This window comes from Hirsutella rhossiliensis (genome assembly GCF_020360975.1).
Source record: "Hirsutella rhossiliensis strain HR02 chromosome Unknown scaffold00005, whole genome shotgun sequence".
Classification (NCBI taxonomy): Eukaryota; Fungi; Ascomycota; class Sordariomycetes; order Hypocreales; family Ophiocordycipitaceae; genus Hirsutella; species Hirsutella rhossiliensis.
In genome coordinates this window covers 6,419,368-6,436,885 of record NW_025408671.1, presented here as the reverse complement: position 1 = coordinate 6,436,885, position 17,518 = coordinate 6,419,368, and the positions used below count along the sequence as shown (strand labels likewise).

At 42.2% G+C, this 17,518-nt stretch overlaps 2 protein-coding genes across 2 annotated transcripts; both read left to right on the top strand.

Annotated features, from left to right (window-relative positions):
• Window positions 1-1,346: 1,346 nt before the first annotated feature.
• HRG_06258 (uncharacterized protein) lies at window positions 1,347-3,098 on the top strand (the record flags this gene model as incomplete). The annotated part of the gene is made up of 6 exons (XM_044864729.1): window positions 1,347-1,602; window positions 1,896-1,928; window positions 2,008-2,059; window positions 2,127-2,175; window positions 2,228-2,243; window positions 2,404-3,098. 6 exons carry the CDS (start codon window positions 1,347-1,349, stop codon window positions 3,096-3,098), a joined length of 1,101 nt encoding a protein of 366 aa, XP_044721261.1.
• Window positions 3,099-15,897: 12,799 nt separating this feature from the next.
• On the top strand, window positions 15,898-16,191 carry HRG_06257 (uncharacterized protein; the record flags this gene model as incomplete). The annotated part of the gene is made up of 1 exon (XM_044864728.1): window positions 15,898-16,191. One exon carries the CDS (start codon window positions 15,898-15,900, stop codon window positions 16,189-16,191), a length of 294 nt encoding a protein of 97 aa, XP_044721260.1.
• Between the last annotated feature and the right edge of the window lie 1,327 nt (window positions 16,192-17,518).

Here is a 17,518-nt window from a genome sequence, read left to right as displayed (position 1 = left end):
GCCGGACCTGTGACATCCACTTGATCCACACAACTCGCCCGTGCGTGGACCGACTATGAAGAGCCAATGTGGGAGAATCGACACTCTTATTATGTTCCAAGACACCGAAGGATGGAATAGTGCACTCTTCGGAAGGATTGAGCCAACGATTCGAGCTGCATTCGTCAACTATCTTCGTACGAAGGAAGTGATCACTGGCCCGAAGATGCCGACATGACTATCTTCTCGCTTCCTCGTCACCGAAGAATATTGGGAAACCCAGGATACCCCGGTCGCCTCCATCGACGAAGGAGCACAACCACGCCCGCAGCGATCCCTTTGCCCCTCTCACCACCTATTCAACCGCCTGTACAACCTGTCCAGCAGGCCACTCAATCCGTCACCCCAACCGCTTTTACAAACGCTCCGACGAGCTACACCTTCCCTCACCGCACAAGGATAGCTCCCCAGGTAACACCAGCTCCCCCTATTACCTACCCCAATTCAGTGGCGATTCCCCCAAGAGCCAAGTCAGATCCGCCACAATACACCCCATACCGCACATTGCCACCACGAGACGTGCCGAACACCCGACCAATGCCCAGACTCTCGCCCTCTTCGTCAAGATTTGGAATAAGGAAGATGCCTACTCAGGTCAACCTTACGATCTCCTTGACGATAAGATCAGGAACTTCTAACCACCTGCCGTTCGGTTGAAGTCCCCGAGAGTCAGCTACACGCCTTTCTCCCCGCGCCCTTACAGGTCGAGCAAAGACCTACTATGACCTTTATCTTGACCCAGACCTCACGTTCGCCGCCGCTTACCGACAACAAGCAACATTTCGATACCAACGTGAATCTGGAGCATTACCATACGGACTGGTCAACTATCACCTTCAACAGTGTCCGTGCAAGCACAGTGACAAGGACCTCCACGCTGTGCTTGATATAATGCTGACAAGCTCAATTGTGTCAACGAGCGATTGGGCCGGAAATAGCTGGCGAAAGCAACCTCCGCAACGCAGTCATCCGCGCTTGCCGTGGAACGCCTGAGCTCAAGCAAGCCTTGTACAAAGCCCCGCCCATTGCGAACAACTCTTTGCCGACCTCCGCGCCTCTATTGAACTTGCGATCACGGACAACGGTAGCACCCAATGGTATACCGACCGCAAGTATCAACAGAATAGACCCCCCTTCAGCAACAATAACAGCGCGAACCCCAAACGACAGCCGCAGAGAAAGAAGGCGTGCTTCATCTGCAGCAAAGCTGGCTGTTGGTCTACCAAGCATACCATAGAAGAACGGAAACAATCACGGATGTATTTCCTTAATGCCCACAATGCCTCCGACACGACCCGGACTTCGCCATGTTCCTCGCCGAATTCGAAGGCCATGAACTTGACGAGACCCCTGTCCCTGACTATGATACTGCCGATGAAATTGACGATGAAGACCCAGCGATTGGCTCGCTGTTCTTCACGCAATCATTCCTCGCAAATTACGCTGTTCTACACCGTCTGACTAAGGAAGATGCCTATAGCGCTCCTCAAAAGGCCCCGGCACAACAATTCCTTGTCGATGACCGTTACACAACGCGTTATCAGGGCATCATGCTCGACACAGGTGCTTCCACGTGTCAACCGCTGGCCTAGACCAATTCCATGCCTGGCAGCGCGAAGACCACTGCGCTACCCTCGATACCACCCGCGCAGGCCAGACAGGCATCTCCTTTGGAGATGGACCCCGGATTGTGTCTGTCGGTGCGACCGCGATTCGCACGGCATTCGGGCCCGTTGATTTCCACGTTCTTCCCACTAAGACCCGTTCCTCCTCTCCCTAGCCGATATGGACCGGCTGAGCTTGTTTCAACAATCAGACCAACGAAGTCGTCCGCGATGACATTCGCGTTCCCGCAGTACGTAAATGGGGCCACGCATGGTTCCATCTAGGTAAAGAAGAGACTGCGAGTATTCCTGACCGAACGCGAATTGCGACGACTTCACCGACGATTCGGTCACCCGGCCACAGCTAGACTCCACCGACTGCTTAGATGTGCCGGGCATGATGATATTGATGAGCAGTCAATCCGTGAGATCACGAGGATGTGCCACCACTGTCAAATCAACGGCACCTCCCCAACGCTTCAGGTTTACCCTTAGAGACGACCGCGAGTTCAATTTCGAGATAACCGCGGATGTAGTCCAAATAGGCGGAAAGCCTGTGCTACACGTGATCGACGAAGCCACAGCGTTCCAAGGCGCCAGGTTCCTCCCTCGATGACCGCCCGAGACACCTGGGAAACGCTACGGATGCTGTGGATAGACACCTACCAAGGCCCCCCGGACTTTATGCGCCACGATGCCGGCACTAACTTTGCAGCAGAGGAGTTCCAAAAGAGGCATCGCTGATGGGTATCACTTGCAGGCAGGTGCCTATCGAAGCCCAACTCGATTGGAAAGGTAGAAAAGGCACACGGCCCCCTCCGCCGCGCCTACGATATCCTCCAAGCAGAGTTGGGTGAGTCGAGAAGCCCAGATGCCCTCCTCCAAATGGCTGTAAAGGCAGTCAATGACACAGCCGGCCCGGATGGCCTTGTCCCTACCCTCCTCGTCTTCGGCGCATACCCACGAATCAACCACGATTCACCGCCCTCTCCCCCTATGATCAAGCGCGCAGAGGCTATTCGGAAAGCCATGGCAGCCCTGCACCGTGCTGCCGCTGCCCGTCAGGTTAGAGATGCCCTCAACACGAGGAATGGACCAAATGTGAGCGCGCTGCAGAGCTTCCCTGCAGAGCGAGGTCCTCGTGTGGAGAGGGCTGACGGCTGGACCGGCCCGTGGATCGTTATCGGCAATAACGGCCACGAAATAACAATCAATCATGTCAATGGCCCCGCAACTTCAGGATCACAGCGGTCAAGAAATACCACCGTGATCCTCAGGCCCCTCATCACAACCCCACGACGACTCGCAGCCGTCCCCGACGAGTCGACCCCAATGCACCTAACCCCGATCAAGATGATGCCCCTGTGCTCCTACCTGAACAACGCCGACGAGGACGCCCAAAGGCTCAAGAACAAGCCCAAGACCGGCGTAGCCAACCTGTCAAGAAGAAGTTAATCACTATGATCACGCTGTTCAATTGCGCCGCGAAGGCACATCACCACACCAGGTGCCCCCTTTGAACAGTCCGATACCCAAGAGATTAACAACCTAATCGCACAGGGTTTGTTTGAGTTCATTCGTTTCGACCCCGTGGCCCACAAGGCCAAAGACTCTTTAAAGCACGCATGGTCCGCGAAGTTAAAGGACTCGGACCAACCACAAGGCCCTACGAGAAATCCCGTCTCGTCATTCAAGGCTATAACGATCGTGATAAAGAATATCCTTACCCAGTCGCCGACCGTGCAACGGGCAGCACAGCGGCTACTCTCTCATTGCCCCTCCTCGCAGGTGAAGCCTCCGTCTTCCTGCGTGATATCACACAAGCATATATTCAGTCAAAACCCCTGAATCGTACGATACTCGCACGCCTCCCAGCGGAATTAGTGCCCGCTATCCCCAGACACCATCATCCATGTCATCCTTCCTGTATGGCATAGCAGAGTCAGGTCTCCATTGGTTCGTGACATATTATAGGCATCATCGTGAGCGCCTCGGTATGACACATTCCACCTTTGACCCCTGCTTGTTGATCTCCAATGATCAAGCCGCCGGCTTCGGCATGGTCGCTATGCAGACGGATGACACCCTCCTCCTCGCCTCCCCTGAGTTCGCGGCCGCAGAAGAAAGAGAGATCCAGAAGGCTAAGCTCCGCTCGAAACCAAGGAGCCAGCTATCGGCCGCGACTCCCCTCGAGTTTAATGGTTGCACACTTCTAGCCGAAAAGACGACCTTATCATCCAGCAGAAGGCCAAGGCCAGAAGTTAGCCACCATCTTTCTCTCCTCCACGGATCGCGCCCAGCAATACGCCCAACAGCGCGCGCGCGAGCATATATCGCATCAATCTGCCAGCCCGAGGCCACGTTCGACTACTCAGTCGCAGCACAAGTGCAGCAGCCGGAAGCCCCGGACTACAAGACCCTGAACAAGCGGATACAATGGCAGACCGACAACCTGCAACGAGGACTCGCTATGTTCCCTTGGCCTTTCGACTGCGAAGCTAATGGTATTCACGGACGGTTCGTTCGCGAACAACAAAGACCTAAGCTCACAACTGGGCTTTGTTATTGTGCTCGCCAACGAGGAACAGAGCCCTGCTGATTTCACGATCAGAGGCAATGTCCTGCACTGGTCATCTACGAAGAGCAAGCGAGTGACCCGGAGCGTGCTAGCCTCGAGATCGGATTGATATCATGGCGCTAAGGCAGTCCTACGAGCAGCGCGAGATGGCGAGATCCGTTGGATCAATGGGGATGACAACCCGGCTGATGCGATGACCAAAGCAGCACCCAACCGTGCTTTGGAACGGTTGATTGAGACGAACAGGCTGACGATTCGAGTGGAAGGATATGTACAACGACCCGTGACCGCAGACACCACCTAACGACAAACGACTCCATGATGACGAGCCTCCCTTCATTGAGACCGGAATGAAGGGCAGGCACGGCAGTCTTCGGATTCCATCACGAAAGAAAAGACTGCCTGTGTTGGAATACTAACCTGCTGAGTAACCCGTGCAATCGGGATACCATCACGGTTCATGCACGACTCCACGTGACACCCTACCCGCGATCAGGCACGCAGCCCCGGCTGCATGCCCCCATTACCAGTGCACATTCCGTTTCTTGTGAATAGCTTCCTCTTCCTAGTTAGTTACAATTGAAGTCATCACCGGTTACCCTACCTGTCGTGACTGTGACTCAGCCTACAGCTTGTGCGCATGCGTATCTGTAGGCACATAGGTGCCTACCATCAGTAGCGCTATATTTAAAGTAAAGAAGATATCTATTATCTACTTTATATATATCGTAGAGCGCGATAGCGACCTACCTCTTATTATTAAAGGAAATAATATTAAGCTAAAAAGTAATATAAAGCTCTCGCGAAGAGAGATACGAGAAGTATATAAAAATGCACGAAGGTAAAATTAAAAGTAAGGGGTCGGATAGGTAGGGCAGAGAGATTTAATTCTTACTAGGGCAGTAATAAAGGTAGGGGAGTAATTATTATATTGCCTTAATTCTCCTTCTTTCCTCTATCTAACGCCCCTCTTTATACCTATCTAGCATCTTAATTAATAAAGAAGATCCTACTTAAAGAAGCTACTAATATCCTTTTAACTACCGAGCTTTTTACTAGTTTTTCCCCTCCTTTCTAGCCGTTGCCGGTATATCCGTCTTATCTCTCGCTACCTCTATAGGAAGCTATCGCTACTTCTACTTCCCCTCTTGCCCCCACCCTCCTCTCTGCACCTCCTTTTAGCTCCTTCCTTAAAACCTATTTTTTAGCTTCCTAGGTCCCTTATACTAAGGGATATCTCCGAGAACTACGAAATCAGGCCTCGCTTCGCGACATACCCCCTTAGCTATAGCCTGCCCTTATAGAAAGGGTAAAGCTAAATACCTAGGCCGGTAAGCGTATAGAGGAGGTTTAAGGCGGGCTTCTAAGGATAGCTTCTCTCGAACGTCTTCTAGCCTAATTTACTATAAAAAGACAGCTAGCTTCTACTTTAGCAGGGGCTTTATTAGACCGTCGGCTTTTATTAATGCCGTTAGAACCTAACGGACGGAAATAAGTCCCCTTTAGACCTCTTAGCGTAACTAATACTAGTAAATATCGATATACCGTAGCCGGGTCGATAACTTACTATTTTCCGTAAGAATTCGTATAGTCTACGTATTATCGCATTCTATAGCTAATAGGGTCGGAATTTATAGTCGTAGAGATATTAGTAGCCGGCTAAGGAAAATCGCTTCTTTTAACGCTTCTAAGAGAGCTAGTAGCTCTGCCTCTATACTAGAAGTCGTAACGGTAGCTTGCTTCGAAGCTCTCTAAGCAATGGTTCCTTTAAAAAGGGATATAATATACCCTTATAAGCTCTTTCTATCTAAGGAATTATCCGTAAAGGACGAATCGCTCGAATAAAGGAAGATTTCGGCAGCTTATTTCCTTCCCTGCCCTCCTAGGCGTAGACTATATAATCTCGTTAAATAGAGATAAAGGATAGCTCTATCTACTACTTCTTAATGCCTAGGGCTAGGATTCTAGTTATACCTAGCTAGCCGGGAGACCGTAAAAGAGATATCTAGTCTAGTAGAAATAGCTAAAAAAAGCAGGGAGCCTACCTTCTATTAATATTAGTGTTTCTCTTGCTCCCTAGCTTAAAAGGACGGATTAGGTAAAAGCTCTTTATCTAATATAGGCGTAGGGGGAAGCTTCTTATCAAGGGAATTAAGGAGGAATTTATAAGCGACCTTATTAATATAGGCGTCTTAGGTAAGCTAGATAGTCCGTTAGGACCTATTCTAAAGGATTTATATCCCTAGGAACCACTTTAGCTCCCCTAGCCTAGTTATCTTATACCTTTATTATAGGCCTCGTATAGCCTCCCTAGTAGTAGCCTCTTCCTCTTTTAGGTAGGCCTAGATAATATCGTCGACGTAGAAGAAGACCGTGATTTTACCCTTCTATATTATACACGGTTCCTAAGGGACTTTCGTAAAGCCTAGGGCTTCGAGGGAACCTATTAAATGCTATTGCTAAAGAAGGGGTAATCTTCGTAGTCCGTATAGAGCTTTCCTAAGCCGTAGAACCTTTCCTAGTTATTAGAAACTAGGAGGAAGTCGTATATAGATAACTTCTTCTTCCTTAAGAGGGCAGTTAACGAAGGCGTTAACTATATCTATCTAATCGAGCTCGAGGTCGAATTCTGCTACTATTGCTATAAGGGTCTAAAAAGACATCCCTGCTAGGGTAGTTGCCCTAGTAGGTAAATCCCCCTTTTCCTATTAATTCCTATAGATAACTAGCCGGGCTTTATACTTTTAAAGGAAGCTGTGTTTATTAGTCTTATAAATAAAGACCTACTTATAGCTAAGGACCTATTTTCCTCTTACCTTTTCCTTAAGGACCTCTTCGAAAGACCCTATCTCCTCGTGTAAGGCTAGGTAGTCTTTCTAGGCCTAGAAAAACTAGTCTCTAAAGGGGTGTTTTTCTAGCTGCTTTTAGTTTGCTAGTAGGTCCGGGAGGTCTCTTTTATATACCTTCCTTGCTAATAACTATGGCTTAAAGAGCCGGCCTGCTATAAACGCTCCGTGGGAACCGTCTTTTATTAGCGTTAGGTAGAAGTCGGAAAAACGATCGAAATAGGGGAAAGGTTAGTCTTCTTTCGTATCGGGCCCTATACCTTCCTTTGCTTCTCGAAGCAGGGACAAAAAGGCAGCCGGGTAATCCTTCGAGAGAGGTGCCTTTCCTACCCCCTTAGGGGCCGAGACGGGAAGACTAACTAAAAAAGCTACTTCTAGATCTTCTTCTTATTCCGTAAGAAGAGGCATAGGGAGGTAGGCGTATTCTAGCTCTATCGCTTTCCTATAGTTTCCTTCTTCGTCTAGATTATCTAATCTAGCAGCTTCCTCTTCGAAGTCGGCGTTATCCTCGACTACTTCGACGTCGGTTTCTTCTTCCGTTTCTTCGTCTAGGACCTCTTCTTAAGACTATTAGGAAGGGGGGATTTAAATCTTTTAAATTAGCTAACGTTAAGAGAGTAAGAGGGGCTATTAATCCCTCTTTCCGTCGAAAAAGCTAGATTCGTCGAAAATCATATCCTTAGTCGAAATAACCTTTCGTAGAAGAGGAATCTAGATCCGGAAGATATTCGTAAATTATACCTAACGAGGTAACTAATAAAGGCTCTAGATTAAGCTTTCTTTTCTTCTTCCTTTTAGCTATGCATCGGTAGTTATAGCGTATACCTTATAGCTATAGGCGAAGGTGGCTAGCGAGGCCCTCTTCTTCGTAAAGAGCTCGAGGGGGATTTCTAGTCTATTCCTTAGGTCTTAAAAGGGTCTCTAGGTCCTATAGTCCTTAGTCCCTAGGGTCCCTTAGGGTCCGGTTCCGAAGGTAATAGGCGGTCTTAATAACTTCCTCTAAAGGTCGTATAGAAGCTTTATAGTAAGTCTTATCATCGGGCCCTTTCTATTATAGCACCCCCTAATCTTTCTGCCCCTCCGTTCTAGGCCTAGGTATTCGGTGCTAATAGGAGGGGTAAAATACCCCTTTTTCGAAGCTAATTTAAGATATCCTTCGTAAATAGCTCTCCGTTAAACTATATCTTCTTTACCTTATAGCTAAAGTAGGATTTTATCTAGTTAACGAAGTCCCGGAGGGCAGACTAGTTATACTTACTTAGGTAGGTCTATAAGAAATAAGGGAAAACCATCCCTAAAAAGGCGTCTATAAAAAACATTACCCTAACGAAGCTTTCCTAATCCCTAGAGACGTCGGTCTAGTCGACCTAAATTTCCTTATACGGCTGGTCCGGCCGTATTAGGGTCCGTCTAGAAATTCGTCTCCTAGTCTTCCCTTAGCCATAGTATTCGCATTCGACGGTCTTTAGGCCCCTTATTCGTACGCCCTGTTATTGGCCTAGCTTATATAAAGCTAGGGGGCCCGGGTAACTAAGTCGTGCGTGCTAAAGAAGACCGTCTCCTTAGGCTGCTAGAAGAGGGTCCTTTAAACCTGCCCTCTTAGTAGGGAAAGCTAACTTCTCGAGAGATTCCTTTCTAAGGATAGGTCGGAATTCGAGAATAAATTAACCGAATTTCTCCTCGATAAGCCTAATAGTCTGATTCTTCTAGACTAGCCTTATAGGCTTAGACGTCGTATCCTAGAAGATTCCTTCCTCTTAAAGAAGGCGGAAGGAAATTAGGCTCGTTAAAAATCGAGGGCAAAAAGCTACCCTTTTTCGTCGAAGAATTTATATAGATCCGTTAGGTAATTTTATCGTGAAATTCACCCTTCTATATCCCTCTATCCGTACGGTTAATTCCCCGGCAATAAGGTATTCCCTCCGTGCCTTCTTAAAGGACCGGAATCGTAAGAGTGTATTATAGATATCGAGGGAAGTACTAGAGTTAAGGATAGCTAATTTTCGTAGGGGATAATTAAAGGGCTCTAACGGTTGGTTTTGCTAATCCGTAGGGAAGACGAATGCCGGATTTGCTATACTAACGATTTTTCCTTGAATTTACGGCTCGAATAAGGGCAGCGGCGTTAGTTACTATTTCTTAGCAACCCGAATCTCGTCTATCTTCTTCTATAGCGAGGGGTCCTCCTTAAGAGACTATTATATCGTTTCTTATAGCCTCTTTAAAGGGTTAAATCCTTTAGGTCGGTTTTCCTCGAAGACCTACTAGCATTATAATAATCGATAGCCTAGGGATTTATAGGCTAGGCAGCTATTTCGCTTAGTCTTTCGTTTCTTCGAGGAATCCTCGTCCCGATCTAGAAGGTCTGCTTAAAAACCTCCCCTTTTTACCCCTTATTGCTAATTTTAACGAAGAGGTTCGATTTCGACTAGTTCCCTAATTTTTCGACTAACGGACTGAAAGGTCTATTAGGGGACTAGTCGGGTCGGTCTGACTGACGGGACCGGTGCCGGGGCCGGGCCCGGAGCAAGATACGGAGCCGGGGCCGGGGCCACAGCTGTAGTTAACGACGGCGTTAAGGCTCTCGAGGGAGGAGGAGCCGAAGGAGCAACAGCCGCAGCAGCAGCAGCGGGAGCCACAGCAACAGGGGCTGCAGCAGCTGCAGGGGCAGCAGGTCGAGCCGTCTAGGTCGAGTGCTAGCCACGAAGGAATAAGACTGCTTACTATTATACTCTAGCAGCCTCTTCGTCTAGTTCCTAGCTAGCCTCTCGAAAGATAGTCGAGTAACCGTTACTAATAGGCTTTATTAGTAGAGATATATCCCGTAGCTACTAGCCGGAAAGAGCTTCTATAAGGAAGTATTAGTTAGCTTCCTCGAGGATTTCTTCCTACTTAGCTAGCTACGAAGAAGCTAGTAGGTTCCTAGCAGAAAAGGCTCCTAGGTATACCGTATAGGTCTTCCTAATACGGTTAGTTATATAGCCCCTCGAGGGAGCTGTCGAGGTCTCGAGCTTTAAAAGCTATTACCTAGGAGTCTCTTCCTCTCGAAGAGTAATTAGCTTTGCGGCACTAATAGATTCCGTTATTGCCGTGCGTGCGGCAGTTAGTAGCTTCGTCTCGTAAAGGTATTCCTTATAGTAACTCTCGTAGTCACCTAAGGCAGCAGAAAAAGCTCTCTGCTATACGGAGGTTAGCTTAGAGAAGAGGGTAGCTCCCTCTATAAAGTCCGTTGCCCTAGGACGAAGAGGGGGCTCGAGAGGGTCCTGCTTATTAGAGAAGACCAAATTATAGATAGTTCTATTTATACGAGCCCATAGCTCCTTTACCTACTTATCCTAATCTTAGGGCTCTATAACAATCGTCCTACGGACTATAGGGACGGCAGAGGAGTCGGTTTTCGTTATCGTTGCGGAAGAGAGGGGGCAGAAAAGTTAGGTAAAAATCGGCTTTTCTAATAAGAGGGGTAAAAGGAAGCTACGAGGGATATAAGAAAGGTGCCTTTTATAGTAGCCGGAAGGTATAGGAATTCTATTCCTCCTAGGCTTATAACTCTCGCGAAGAGAGATGCGAGAAGTGTATAAAAATGCACGAAGGTAAAATTAAAAGTAAGGGGTCGGATAGGCAGGGCAGAGAGATTTAATTCTTATAGGAGCAGCAATTGCGGCAGGGGAGTGATTGTTGTATTGCCTTTATTGTCCTTCTTTCCTCTATCTAACGCCCCTCTTTATACCTATCTAGCATCTTAATTGACAAAGAAGATCCTACTTAAAGAAGCTACTAATATCCTTTCGACTACCGAGCTTTTTGCCGGTTTTTTTTTTCCTCCTTTCTAGCCGTTGCCGGCACATCCGTCTTATCTCTCGCTACCTCTATAGGAAGCTATCGCTACTTCTGCTTCCCCTCTTGCCCCTACCCTCCTCTCTATACCTCCTTTTAGCTCCTTCCTTAAAACCTGTTTTTTAGCTTCCTAGGTCCCTTATACCAAGGGATATCTCCGAGAACTACGAAATCAGGCCACGCTTCGCGATAAAAGCTATTAAGAGTTATTATAGATAAAGCACTTTACTTTAAAGAGTATATTACTAGAGTAGCCGCTAAGGGTCTAGCCGTAGCTATATACTTAAAACGACTAAAGATAGCCTTACTATAAATAGCGAGGTAACTATTTATAGTAATAGTAGCGCTAGCTATAGACTATGCCTTAAATATATAGTTATATATATATAGGGTAAAAGAAGCAGTGTAAATTAATAGGGCCTAGTAAATTAAAGCCTAGGCTATTATAGGAGGCTTTTATATAGTAGTAACGGTAGTAGCTAAGGCTAAGACTAGTATATAATCGTTCTAAGAACGGTATACTTAAGCGGTAGTAAAATTCTAAATAAGGATATAAACGCTCTTAAAGATATATCCTATAATATCGTTAAGGCTTAAGCTAAGTAAAAGGTATATATTACTAATATAAAAGCTTACTTTAGTAATAAGAAAACTAAATATTAAGCGCCTAGAAGTTATTTATAAGTTTATACTAGCGCTATAAGACGAACGAATATAAGTAATATATATAGTAGACTAAGTAAAGGTATTAAAGTTAGATAACTTAGAGGATATTACTATCGCAATGTCTAGCTTATAAAGAAAAGGTAAGGTTAGGTTAAGAGGCGTTATTTAAGATACTTCTTATAATAATATAAATAAGGTACTAGTAAGCTACTTTATTACCCTTAGCTCTAGTAATAAGTAAAATATCTATATAGTAGGACTTAAGGTAATCGCTATAGCCCTAAGGTATAAACCTTTAAGTCTTTATAACTAAGAGCTTATAGTTATAATATTATAACTATAGCTACTAAGCCGCTAACGGTCGACTATATTAAGTATATAATATAGTTTAATAGATAAATAGTTAGTATAACTATTTAATAGATATATAATTAAGGGGATTATAGAGATCTAAGTAATTTAAGACTAATAAGATTACTATACTTTATATAATCTAATGTTAGGGATTATAGCTAGGCTTATAATCTAAGAATAGTCTTAATAGGTATATATAGCTACTTACTTTTACTCCTTTAAATAAATAGCTCGATAGCTTTTAATATAATTATTACGATCTCTATTATAATCTTATCTTTAATTTTAATTACTTAATTACTTAGTTATAGTTTATAGTTTATAACTTTTAACTTATTACTAACGTAATATACTTATTATTACTTAAACTACGCCCTATTATATCTACTAATATAAACCCCTTAATAGGTTTATCCCTTAAGAATAATACCGGTCGTTATATATTAAAAGCTCTTATTTAGTATAATACTACGTTACTTAAAGTAATATTATAACTATTAATATACTTATATAGTAAGCTAGATTAACTAACTCTAGAGCTATTATATTACCTTAGGATATAATATATAAGATTATTACCCTTTAATATAAGGTATAGTTACTTAGGAATAAAGGAGGTAATAAATAAGTTAAAGACCTTAAAGAAGTAGTTAAACTAAAATACCTAAGACTATTTAATAGTACTTATAATACGCTTTAAGACTTTCTTACTTAACTTAAGGCCTACTATTAATTTTACCTTACTAAACTCTTAGACCTAGTTAAAAAAGTACTTTATATAGGAAATTATTTATCTAGAATAGTAATCGCTTAGTTTAGACTTATTATAAGGGACTTTCTCGATAACTAACTAGCGCGATAAGATAATAAAATAAATAAAGTCTTTATTAGTTTCTAAGAATTTAAAGAAGCTATTATAAAGGTATTTAAAATAACTAATAAGGAATAAAAAGCTAAATAAAAACTTTAAGAACTTTAATAAAGGATCTTAGTATTAGATTATACTATAAAGTTTTATTAAGTTACCTTAAAGCTTAATTAAGACGATAAACCTCTTATATTACGATTTTATAATAAGCTTAAAGAAAAAGTTAAGGACGAGCTTTATAAGGAAAATCGACTTAATAACCTCTTAGACTATATTACTATAGTAGTATAAATTAATAATAGATAGTATATATAACGCTAAGAAAAGAAATAAGGAAGAGGAAACTAAAACCCTTTTTATAGAAATAACGTTATCTAATACGCTAACTATAAGAAAAAGCGCGAGATATAAATAGCCTAGGTATATATAATAAATCCTAGACTAATAGATTTAAGTATAATATAAAAAAGTAAAGGAAAGTATTTTAACTAAAGGAAACTTAGATATTACTTTAAGAAATATAAATAACCTTATAAGGATAAAAAAAACTTACTAAGTATTAGCCTTAAAAGGTAAGAAATACTTAAACGCTATTAATAGATAGGAACTAAAGTATAAACTCCTTAGCTAGACTATATACTATAATAATAAATATATAGTATACCTAAGCAATAAGAATAGTACTAAATAGTTCTTAAAGCTACTAAGTAAAACCCTTATAATAATATAATAAAGGGATCTTAAAATAAAGAAATAAGTTAAATTTATAAAACTAAAATACCCTTATCTTAAAGGAGTCTCTTAAAACTAAATTAAGAAGAATAGTAACTAATTTTAGGAAGATATATAAAATAAAAATTAATAATAATAATAAGTAGTCTATAAATAATATAATAAAAAAGATATAAATATAGCCCTTATACTTATAAAACTTAAATAATAACCTAAGGAGGAATAATAAAGTATTAACGATATAGGCTTTAAAGAATAAGAAATACTTAAAGAAATAAAAGATAAGAATAAACTTATACTACTACCTTTACTATTAAGGGAAAATACTATAATTAGAAAATACGCTTTATACTTTAAAGAATTTAAAGAAATACTTAAAATTAAAACTTAATAAATACCTTAAATTCTTATAGAAAACTAATAAGCTATATTAATTTAGTATTAACCGGTACTATATAAAAGAGACTATACTATAGCTATCGCTATAATTAATATCTTTATAGCTCTATAATAAGAATAGTAACTATAAGGAGAATTTAAAGATAACTTATAAATACTACTTACTTATAAGTACTATAAGTATATTTTATAGATATTATATATTTACCTAGATTATATAATATACTTTTAGATAAAGGTATAATATAACGCTTTCTTAGTTAAGTTTAAAAGATAAGTACTTTTAAAACCTTACTTAAGTATAGAACTAAACTACTAGAAAATCGATTAACGCTACCTAAACGACTAAGTTATATTATTAAAACCTAATTATAGTATACTACTTAAATACTATAATAATTATAGTTTATTAATAAGATATCTTTTAAAGATATATAAAATCTATAAATACGCTAAAATAAAAGAATAGTATAATACTATTTACTTTAAAGTCTTTAAACCCTTAATCTTTTAAAGACTTATATAATAAGTTAAATATAATAAAGAAGATTATAACGAATATATATACCTAAACTATAGAGTTTATAAGTATTAAAAAGTATAAGTATAGTATAAATAATATAACGGTATACTAAAAGACTATTAGTAATATATATAAAGGCTATAAGCTATATTTAACTAAAGAAGAATTAATATAGAAATACTATATAAAAAATAAAAAGACGCTAAATAAAAACTTAACTTTTAGTATAAAAATAAATAGAATTATAAAGAATAGTATATAATTAACTATAAAGTAGTATAATATAAATAATATAGCGTTATAAAATAAGAAATCTTTAATTAGCTATAAGAAATTAGTCTTTTAAGCCTTAATATAATACTATATAATAAAAATATAAAGTAACTATATTAATAATAAATTAAAGAAGAATACCTAAATAAAATAAATAAAGACTAAGTAAAAAACAAGGTATACTATCTATAAAAGGGCTATAAACTAGTATAATATAATAAGATCTAAGGACCCTATATATAGTAATAGTAAGTTATAGTAACTAAATAGTATTAGATATTTAAATCGCGGGATATTATATATATATACTTTTAAATTATAGCGCGATAGGTAATTCCGTTTTACTTAAAGTTATTAATCGTTACCGACTTATATAAAGATATAAGAAAGATTTATATAAACTTATATATATTAAAGGAGAGGCCTTTAACTATAATAATAGAATTATTAATATAAAGATTAATTACCTTAATATTAATATTTAGGGCTACGATAAATAAGTTAACTTTAATATTATAGATATTAAAGAATATGTAGGAATGTATCTATCTAGTGGTGTGACCAACCATGGTTGGCACGTGACCCGTACGGTCACGTGTGCGGCTGAGGGCAGCGTGCCCCCTTTCTCCACGCTGGCCTCTGCCTCCTTAGATAGAGAATCAAGACGAATACAACATCACAGGTTAACCCTAGTACCGTCTCATTGCAGCAGCTGCCGCAGGTGCCTACCCACACTGATCAGTGACCGGCCCACGCCCGTCACAGACAGCTAAGTAGAAGAGACAAATTCCTCAACCTTCGAAGGTGCTATAGTCCGCGTCACTTTACTGTGGCCCTGGTAGCGCTCAGAAGAAGGTTATTTGTGCTAAGAACAAGGAATCTCCCGCTGGTTTGCCCAGCCGCGCGAGAGTCCTTCCAACTGTTGATTACGATCGCCCGCTAGTTTGCCTAGCCGTGAGCACCGGAATCGACAGGCGACCACATCGCAAACAACTAGTAAGAACGTTCGACCCTTGACGTTAAGTAGCAAGATCCCCGTCAGTTCAGTCTGGCCGCGAACGACCTACTTAGTACGCGACGCTCGACCTCCTATTAGCGACAACTCGTATACGAAGAGACCAATACGAACCCCACATCGTCTCATTCATTTGATCACGATAGCCCCGACCGCCCGAGCTATGTCCCCAGAAGCCCAGCTCGAAGAAATATGCGACCAGATGCAGGCACTAGACATCCAAGCATCCGCATTCCGACAAATTAATATCGACCTTTGGGACAACGATATCACACACGACGAAAAGGACAAGATCGCAGTAACGACATATGTGGCAAAGTTCATATTCATCGTTCAATCTGGCAGTGATCAAGGATACGACCTCCTTGGTTACTTCCAACAGCATTTTGAAGAATGGACCGAAGACACATGGGACCGCGCCCGAATGAATACAAGAGAGCCCTCAGGAAACTACTAAGGAAAAGAGGTATCTACACAGGTTCACAAAGGGAAATTCGCAACACAATTTCTCATATTACAAACTATCGAGAACCCACAAACCTGGCCAGAGCAGGAGTTTACGGAGATGGTGTTTGATGAGAGGACTGCTGCCTTCAGGAGGCAGACAGCATTACTAGGATCAAATGCTTCCACTAATCCCCATCCGTCTCAACCTCCTTCACCATCAGTTACGCCCTTAGCAGCACCTCATCAAGGTCTTAACGAACCACAACCTATTAAGACCCTAACGAGCCCTCCTAACGCACCTACTCCTGCTCCGACTATCCAAGATAAACCTGCTCCGACCTCTCTTACTATTCATCCGACTTCCTACCGCTTCCAGAACCCCGATCTCGTCAACCGTCACCAACTCCATCCCCGAACACTTATCCGGCCCTGCAACCTTTGGAGAATACATGAAACTCCCCGGATAACATCCCGAACGCTATCGTCGATAGCGACATCCAGCAAGTTTATGAAGACCTGGAACAAAGATCGGAACTACACAGGAGAGCCGTACGATCTCCTTGATGATAAGCTCCGCCTCTTCTTAAGCAACTGCTCTCATATCCCAGTGAAACCATCACAATTTCACGCACTCTTTCCCCGGATCCTTGATGGAAGAGCCCAAGATTCTATCTTGATAAGATCACATGGGCTACGACGTTCCGACAAGCGTATGATATCTTCAAACAACACTTTGACACGGAAGTCAACCATGTCCACTACCATACTGACTGGACAACAATAACCTTCAACTCCATCCGTGCCCAAGATGCTTCGAAGACCCCCCACGAAGTGCTTCAAATCCTCTTTGATAAGCTTCAGCTCTGCCAACGAGCCCTTGGCAGGGAGTACGCAGGAGACCTCCAACTGCGTACAACGCTTATGAAAGCATGCCGTGGAGTACCCGAACTCCAATACGCTCTTTTCAAACCCGCCGATAACGTCGAGCACCTTCTTGCAGATCTTCGTGCATCCGTTGAAACCCATCTTGCCCTCATAACAACTTCTCAATTTCCCCTTGACTTTGCTGGATCATTTGATCATAACGATCCACACCATCAGTACTACCTCGACCGTCGATACAATAACAACCGCTCTCGAGGTAGATACGGATATTCAGGTCAACGACCCAGCCGCGGATACAGACAAAGCTACAACCGTGGAAACTACCGGCCTCAAAGCCGTAGTAACTACAATCATAGCTACAGTAACCGAAACTGGACGAAGAAGTGTTTTGTTTGTGGACAAGAAGGCTGTTGGTCAACTAAACACTCTACGGATGAACGGCAAAGGCCAAG